At 43.3% G+C, this 9,211-nt stretch overlaps 1 protein-coding gene across 2 annotated transcripts in view; it reads left to right on the forward strand.

Annotated features, from left to right (window-relative positions):
- Positions 1-5,132, forward strand: part of PABIR3 (PABIR family member 3) — a 73,861-nt gene extending 68,729 nt beyond the window's left edge. For both annotated transcript variants that reach the window (XM_008273232.4, XM_051827567.2), the window contains exon 11: positions 5,016-5,132. In XM_008273232.4, coding sequence (XP_008271454.1) covers positions 5,016-5,028 — 13 coding nt within the window. In that variant the 3' untranslated portion in view covers positions 5,029-5,132. The remainder of the gene's footprint in view (positions 1-5,015) is intronic.
- The last annotated feature ends 4,079 nt before the right edge of the window (positions 5,133-9,211 follow it).

Consider the following 9,211-nt stretch of genomic DNA (forward strand, 5'->3'; position numbering starts at 1 on the left):
TTAAATATTTATTTACAATATGATTTTCTACATAACTTGAATCTATGAATTTGAACATGCATAATCAATAACTCCAATCTCTTTTTATTAAATCATTAAAAGCACAAGGACAGCTTCCATCAGAGATTTGCTTGAGACCAGTCAGTTTGCTAGGTGTAATAGGTGGGAACTTGGAGGAAATGAAATTGATCAAGTAATCAAGCTGATAGCTGTAGCAGATGGGTGATGGGTATATGGGGGTTCATTTTTATTTGAAACATAAAAGTGGCATCTTTATAACTCAAAAACAGTTAAAGTTTGGCAGTGAATTAAGCAAATGCTGTTCTCAGTATTTTGGTAAATTTTTCAGAATACAGAAGTTGAAATAGAAAAAAAAAAAAAAAAACCTCTCACTAGGCCCTTGCTAAGAACATTCATGTACTTTCTCATCCTGGCTCTTGTATCTCATAATTGAGTGGAAATTCCCATTCTCCCAATGGCTTCAGAAACAGCAGTACTGCCTCACTGACTTCCCTTTATTATGGGACCCGGTACTGTTCTCCGGATTTTTCCTATTAACAACAATCTTTCCCCATCCTGTTGTGTGTTAATTGGCTACTGCCTTATCCTTATTACAGGGAAAGTTCATCCTGTTCTCAAAAAATCACTTCTTTAGTTTCTTACACTCACTTGACTTTCTCTTCCTGCCTTACAGTGTATTATTAGCAACTCTAACTAATTTGGGGCCACGCCCTTATGCAAGTTACTTATATTCATCAATCTGGGGCTGAGATCTCTTGGACATTCGATCTACATCAGTGGGAAGGTCATCAATAGGCACACTTGCGTCCAACCTTTCAGCCTCAAATTGTTTGGCTTCTCCCTGCGCTGCTTATGTTACCTCAGGGCCTATGGCCCCCTCAGCCTGACCCCTGACACCTGCTAATCTATGCCTTGGCATCTGTCCTCAGGAGGCACGTGGCTTCCTCTGGCTGCCCACAGGCGCAGATTCCTTCCCCACATCCCACAGTCCGTCAGTCACCTCTGCTTGCATGTCTCAATGGGACCCCAAACTTCATTCTCCCAACTTTACATGTCTCCTTTACCCCTTCCCTACAGAGCTCCTCTGCCCCCTTTCCCAGGAAGTCTGTGTTGATTATACCTCCTCTGTGCTCTCCTGGCATCCTTTATAACATGGAATGGAGCTTGCCTCTTATTGTCCCTCCTGCCAAAAACTGCAGGCTAAAGATAGACACCAGGTCTTGTTCTCCCTTGAATTTCACACACCTCGGCATTGGGTACATGGTTAAATGCTCAAAATAGCATACATATTTTAAATCGTTAATTTTAAATACTTAAAACTTACAGAAAACCGCCTAGAATAGAACGTTCACATTACTTTTTCCAGATTCATCTGTTGTAAACATCCTATTACATTTGTTCTATCTCTCCACATACACACTCAGATACACACACACACACACACACACAAGATTTTTTTTCCTGAAACACTTGAGAGTAAGCTACAGACATCATGTCCCTTTGCTCCTTAATCCTTCAGCGTGTTTCCTAAGAACAAGGACATTATGTTACATAAACACAGTGGAGTTCTCAAATTCAGGAAGTATAACACTGACTCAGTATATTGTTACATGTGGATCTTCAAAACATTCATGGAAAATGTGTATTATGAAAAAACCTATGCAATATATTCATACTAAAACTATGCAAATATATTAATACCAAAATCAACTTAGCTTTTAATTTCATCTTCCATGAACTTTTTGAGGTACCCTCATGTAATCTACAGCTCATATTCAAATTCTAATCACCCCAAAATTGCCCTATATAGCTATTGTTTTCCCTCAACCATAATCCCATGTAGGATCACATGTTGTATTTAGCAGTCGTATCTCTTAGTTTTCAAATCTGGAACCGTCCTCAACCTTTCTTTTTCTTTTATGGCATTGACGTTTTGGAAGTGTGCGGGTCATTGTAGAATGTTGTCCAGTATGGGTTTGTCTGATGTGTTCTCATGATGAGAGTCAGGTTACACATTTTTGGCAGGAGTGAAACATGAAAAGGCACATGACTATTCTTTGTAATATTAATTTTGATTTCTTGGTCAAGATGATGTTTTCCAGATTTTTCCGCTGTAAGGAGACTATTTTCTTTTTTTACTTAGTAACTAAAGTATGGGATGATACCTTGAAAGTACACAAGTATCATGTTTTCCAGGAAGATTTCTCTCACCAGTTTTAGAATCCATTGATGACCCTTTGGCAGCTGTCAAATAGTAATTTTCTATACATATGCACCTTTTCATAATAGTAGGTATGTAATAATACATATGCACCTATGTGTCCTAAAGAAGGGATGCCTCTCTTGCTAGCAGCCTCTGGTTGGTTCCAAGGATGGAGTCTAGGCAAACACAAGCTGGCAGCTGGCTCCAAACCACATGATCCTTCATAGCACTTGGGAGCCTTAGATGAAGACCTCCTATAAGCCTTTGGTCTTAATGGGGCCCCAGAATGGACTCCTAGACTTCCCCAAGATAGTGTCCATGCGAAGGCTGGTAATAGCAGCTGTCTGCTCAGTAGGCCCCATGCCTTTGGATTCACTGCCTGCCTACCCTCGCTACTTGGCCTCAAATGTGAGAGCAGAAAGGGTCAAGGGGGGAATTCTTGCCTGCATTTCGACCTCTCTGAAAAATATGAAGTGGAATTCAGTATTCCACACAAGCTCTTCTGCCGTTCTGCAGATCCATATTTTGAACCACTTGCATCAGGGCACTATTTTCTGTGGATTGATATACAGAGAAGGAAAGCGGGCCGTGACTCCATGGAGGGCAGAAGGAAGTGTGTGGGAGGGCTATCTGTTTGGGGAATCCGTTACTTTCCTGGGGCATCTGTGATGTAGTATCACAAACGGAGTGGCTTAAAGCAACAGGAATGATTCTCTTCCAGCTTCTGGTAGCTTCCTTGACTCGTGGCTGCACAACTGTAGTCTCTGCCTCTGTCTTCATATGGTGTTCTTCTCTCTTTGTAGCTTCACATGGTGTTCCCTCTCTGTATCTTTGTCCGTTTACCTCTTGTTACAAAAACATCAGTCACATCGGATTAGGGCCCTCGTGATAATGTGACTTCATCTTAATGTTATTACATTGGCAAAGGCCCTACTTCCAAATAAGGTCACATTCACAGGTACTGAGGATATCTTTTGGGGGGACATAACTCAGTCTGTCCATGGACCCTGTCTGAAGTGTAACCCATCTGAGAACACGAAGTGGAGTGCTATTCTCTCTACTGCTTAGCCCAGTATAAGCAGAACTCTCTGTCTCTCCTACTTGCTCTGGTTTTACTGGCTTGCCAACATGTAAAGAAGAAAAATGAGATGAGCAGAACATGCTCTGACCCTCGAAATAGACTTACAACACAATTTGCAAGTGATCACAAGCTATTCATGTAACCATTACATAGCGGACAATAATAGAGAGCAATTACAATCTGCATAGCTCTTGCCCTTACATTCCCTCGTATCATTCTCACAATTGCTTTGTGATATAAATACATTTGTCACCATTTAACAGATTGGGAGCACGAGACCCAGAGAGATGAAGTAACTCCCTGCAGGTCACACAGCCCAGTAAATTCCATGTAAGGCAGGATCACGTCTGTGAAGCACAGAGCCCACTCCCATGGTAGGCAGGCAGTGAATATTTGTTGGCTGAATCAGTGAATGGATTATGAAATCTGAGACTACATCTCTGGTCTTCATTTGCTGATCGATTACTCTTTTCATTGTACTCCATGAATAACTTACAGACTGCAGCCTGTAGTGTGGTCACAAGACAGAGATTGGGGGTATAGATAGAAGTGGGTCAACTTCAGATTCTCCTGCTGTATTTGATAACCTTCCAAATTCTGTGGCAACAAGCATTCTTACTCCGGCTCCACACCTGATAAACTGATGAAGAAGTCATTTGTCAACATACTTAAACTACTGGCTTCCAATTTTAGCTGATCCTACCGTTTGTCTAAAAATATGTGTGCATGGAAGGCAGGCTTTATCACATCAAGGGTTTTGCTATAACAATGTATCAAGGAAGTAAAGAATTCAGCATGTTAGCTTAGTATCTTGGAAATGGGTGGTTGGCTTCCCTTTATTCCCACTTTGAGTCTCCATTGGCATGGGGGAGACATCCAGGAGCCTCCATTTAGCCAGCCAATAAGGACTCATTAATAAGCTCTTGTGTGCCCTGCGACCCTGGACTAGATACTGTGGGAGAAAGAGTGCTATGGCAGCCACGTGGGAAGCAATGAATATGGCAATTGCTAAATACCTGGTAGGTGACAGATGCTTCACAAACCCTGAAAGGCAAGTTATTACCCCCGTTTAACAGATGAGCAAACTGAGTGGTAGAGAGACTTAGACAACTTGCCCAAGGTCACATAGCTTTTAGGTGGTGCAACTGGGATTTGAACCCAGACCTCTCTGACTCAAACTAGGAGAATAACGTAAACCAGCTTATGGTTGTGGTAGGAAGCATGGGCCAGATGTACTGAAGTTTCAGGGAGATGCACGGAGTATGTGAAAGACAAGATGGAACCTCTAGGAGACAGGGTGTGCCAGGAATCTGACAGCCTGTGGCAAGTGCTCCCATCCCAAATCCTCCTATAACCTGTTGGTTACAACTGCCTGTTCCCACCCAAGAGCTCAGGCTTTGTGCATCTCCAGGTTTGCTCAGGGAAGTAGAGGGAAACTGGTTTGGATTTCTACATTCAGCTCAAGCTGCCCTTCTCTGAGGCTAGTTGAACTCTTGTTCTTCCAAGTGCCTGATCGCCTGGGGCAATTTCTCCTCTGAGCGGAGACGGGCCTCTTGGCTGTGTGTGGTGCCTGGTGCCTCTCATCCCAGAACTCCAAGACTCCAGACACACACCCTGGCCTGACCTCTCTCTCTTTCCTACCCTTATGCTTCTATTCACATAGAAGCGATGAGAAGAATTTAACAGGTTTCTGCTTTTTTTCCATGTCAGGGAGAAGAGATGATTCAGTTGGCTGCACAATCTTCCCATTTGTTCAAGGCACAACCAATGGACAACTCCAGCTGAAACATCATTTCTGTCAATTAGAATAAAAGAAGGGCACATGCATTCTCTGATGTTTTTCCCTAGCCAAGAAACTAAGATGGGAGGAAAAGTTAAGGAGTTACAATGAATAGGCTGGGGGATGGGGTTCTCTCCCAAGAAAAATGGGATAAATGAAAGGTTTTGCAGGATGCCCACATCCCACATTGGAGTACCTGGGTTTGAGTCCCAACTCTAGCTCCTGGCACCAGCTTCCTGCTAATGCACACCCTGGGAGGTAGCAGGTGATGGCTCAGGTGATTGGGCCCCTGCCACCCATGTGGGAAGCCTGAATTGGGCTCCTTGCTCCCAGATTCAACCTGGCCCAGTTGTCACTCTCACAGGCATTTATGAAGTACACCACCAGATTGGAGTTCTCCCCCCCCCCTCTTTTTCTCACTCTCTCTCTCCCCTGCTTTCACATCTGTTAAAAACTAAAAAACTAAACATTAATTTAAAAAAATAATTCAAAAATCAAATTAAAAAAATACAGGATTGTGCTGGAAGTTTCTTAAAATTTTGAAATAATTATAGATCCACAAGAAGTTGCCTTTCACCCAGTATTCCCAAATAATCGCACATCAAGTGATTATAGTATAATATAAAGGCCAGAAAATTTGACAGAGGTACAATGTGTGTGTGCAGTTCTAGCCATTTTACAACATGGTTAGATTCATGGAACCATCACTGCAATCAAGATACAAAACAATTCCATCTCCACAAAGAGCTCCCTTGTGGACCCTTTTTTTGTCACACCCCCACCATCTCTAAGCTCTGGTAATTTCTAATTCATTAATATTTTTCTCCATCTCTAAAATTTTGCACTTTAAAAATGTCAGTTTCTGGCACTTTTAGTTTTCATAAAACTTCAGGCTCAAAAAATGGCTTCTCCAAGCCCAGACTCAGATTCCCTCTACAATGTACCTGTCAAATGTCTGTCCAGTCCCTGGCAAACAAAAACCAGAACTTTATTGAGTTTTTAGGAGTGTTGAAAACTTTGATATAAACCTTTAGAGCTAGGGCACGGTTTCCTTCCATAAATGCCTTCACACCGTGAAACTCTTGGCTTTAGATTAACTATTACAATAATGCCCTCTTGTGCTGATTTAGCTGTCACACACTGTGCTGTCCCAAACCAGCAGCTCCTTTTTCTGTTCCTTTTACCTAGTGAGAGGGATGAGGTATGGGGATCCTGGAAGGCCCATAGAAAATTCCAGAAATCCATTAACTACAGATTAAAACTCTGGCCTCCAGCAATTTGGACCTTTCAAAGGAAAGTGGTTCATGTGTGGAACTGGGTCCCTCAGCTGATGTGTTATGTACATGATCTCTACAATGATCATTCCGCAAGATCATACAAGCTAGAGTCGAAGTCCCTGGGACTCTTTTATGGGTACAAGAGCAATGCAAGCCACTGTGTAGTCTGTGATAAGAACACCACAGAATAATCAGCCAAAGTCATGCTAAGATGAGAAGGAGTTAGCAGAAGTGAAGCCGCAGGAATTTTATGGCTCCAATCACTTTGGATCCCTCACCTCCTCTGCCCTGGACTATTTTGACATCTTCCCATTTAGCACAAATTTGACTTGTTCTTCACTTCACAAAGAACACTGTGCTCTCTTCAACTGAACAGCAGCACATATGAAAAGCCAAGGTCAGACCCATTAGGATGTGGTTCCCTTTAAAAGAAATGACTTTAGACTAATGGCTCCCTTCACAGCCAGCCCCAGAGGTAGAGGTGGGGGTGAGCACCTGCCTTTGAGCCAGGAGACACTGTGGTCCAGGAAACAGACCCCCCAGTTCCTTACTTTCTGAGACTTTTGCCTTCGAGAACACTCTTCACTTCCCCTTAGGTGAGGTGAATAGGAGCAGCGAAGGACAGAAGGAGAGAACGCAGCTCTGGGTCCACATCACAGCCCACAACCAGACTCTGAGTATGCGTGATAAGATGATGAGTGCAGCCACTTACATCACAAGGTCCCCTCCACCCCTACCCTGACCCCTCACCAGAGAACCCATTGCTATTATTTGTAATTTCCAAAGTGAAAAGATATTTACAACTAATTAAATAATCCTGACATGTTCTCAGCTTTCTTTTTTTTTTATATATATAATCTTTGTGGCTATTCTTGTGGTTTTTTTTTTTTTTCCAGCCTCTGGGAAGTGGAAAGAACACAGAGCTAGCAGGTGGCCTGGGAGCAGGTCTTGGCTCTGCCTGGCACTTACTGGGAGGCCTTCTTGTGGAAGACAAGGAAGTTCAACTCTCAGAGCCTCAGTTTTCTCATCTGAAAAAGTGGGCTAACAACTACCCTTGTTACTAACCTTACAGAAATGGGAGTTGAAATAAAAAGAGACCTTAGGGAAGTCCTTGTGGAGGTTTTGGAAGGAACACACAGTTATTCATGCATAATTAAAATACAATATTCAAAATGCACTGTTCTCAACGTGTGCTTTCATGTTTAGAAAAACACACTTAAGGGGCCAGCATTGTGGTGCAGCCGGTTAAGCCACTGCTTGAGACACCAGCATCTTGTATCAGAGCACCAGTTCTAGTTCCACTTCCAATCCAGCTCTCTGCTATGGCCTGGGAAAGTAGCAGAAGATGGCCAAGTCCTTGGGCCCCTGCACCCACGTGGGAGACCTGGAAGAAGCTCCTGGCTCGTGGCTTTGGATTGGCACAGCTCCAGCAATTGCAGGCATTTGGGGAGTGAACTAGCAGATGGAAGATATTTCTCTCTCACTCTCGCTCGCTCTCCATCACTTTGCCTTTCAAATAAATAAATGTTAAAAAAAAAAAAAGAAAAACGCTTTTAAAATAACTCTTAAAGTCTTATCTATTTTACCTTAGGTGTTTTTATTGATTTTTTTCACTTTTGTTTATTTTGCTTCAATTCTCAGCATTGTTCATTTTATATATATACACACACACGTTTGTCTCTCTATATGTATATGCATATATATATATATATTTAGTACATGGACAAACTTGACCATACGATATCATTTCATCCACCTGAACTTGAGAGAGACAAGGTGATCCAAATAGTTATTTACATGGCAGAGGACATGCACTTAGAATTCGATTTCATGCATAAAGACAAGTAGTTTTTTTTTTTGTTTTTTTTTTTTTTTTTTTTTTTTTTTTTTGCCAGGCAGAGTGGACAGTGAGAGAAAGAGACAGAGAGAAAGGTCTTCCTTTGCCGTTGGTTCACCCTCCAATGGCCGCCCCAGCTGGCGCGCTGTGTCCGGCGCACTGAGCTGATCCTAAGCCAGGAGCCAGGTACTTATCCTGGTCTCCCATGTGGTGCAGGGCCCAAGGACTTGGGCCATCCTCCACTGCACTCCCTGGCCACAGCAGAGAGCTGGCCTGGAAGAGGGGCAACCGGGACAGAATCCGGCGCCCCGACAGGGACTAGAACCCAGTGTGCCGGCGCCACAAGGTGGAGGATTAGCCTAGTGAGCCGCGGCGCCGGCTAAGACAAGTAGTTTTGTTAAGCCAGTAGGCTTACCAGTTTTTCAGCAGGTATACTGTCTCACAATAGCAAGTTGTGTCCAGCTCATTTGGTTCTGTAGTAGAAAGTCAATCATAACCCTGTGGAGGCCTAGCACCAGGCCAGTGTGCCTACCCTCCGCACCTGGTCTTTTTATGTGAGGGCAGATTGCCCTGTACTGGATCCCTGGGGTTTTGAGCTGAGAACTTCATCAGGTTCCTGCTAGAGACTAATTAATCATCACATCAGCTACTTGGTTGCAAAACCAAGTAGCCATGCTGATCCATTAATGCAAGTCCCAGGAGTCATTAGGGCAGCAAAAGAGAAGGAAGTGGCCTGATGTCCTCACAGGATTAGAGGAGAGAAGTTCCCCAGATCCGATGAGTTCCAGCTAACCTGGGGGTATGCTCTAGGCATATGCTTTTGCTCCCTCTTCCAGTAATATCCCTTTCAAAGAGTTAGCCACAAACAAAAGGGCCTATTGTATTGCCCAGCAATGCTTAAGCATATAAAGCTACCTTTTGGTGTAGGCAACTCAGTACTCCAGCAGAGCCACAGGCTAAGGCCACCCAACGGGTCACACAGTGAAATAGGTGGTTAATAGGTGTCAGTTAA

The sequence above is a fragment of the Oryctolagus cuniculus genome, chromosome X (genome assembly GCF_964237555.1).
Source record: "Oryctolagus cuniculus chromosome X, mOryCun1.1, whole genome shotgun sequence".
In the NCBI taxonomy this organism is placed as follows: Eukaryota; Metazoa; Chordata; class Mammalia; order Lagomorpha; family Leporidae; genus Oryctolagus; species Oryctolagus cuniculus.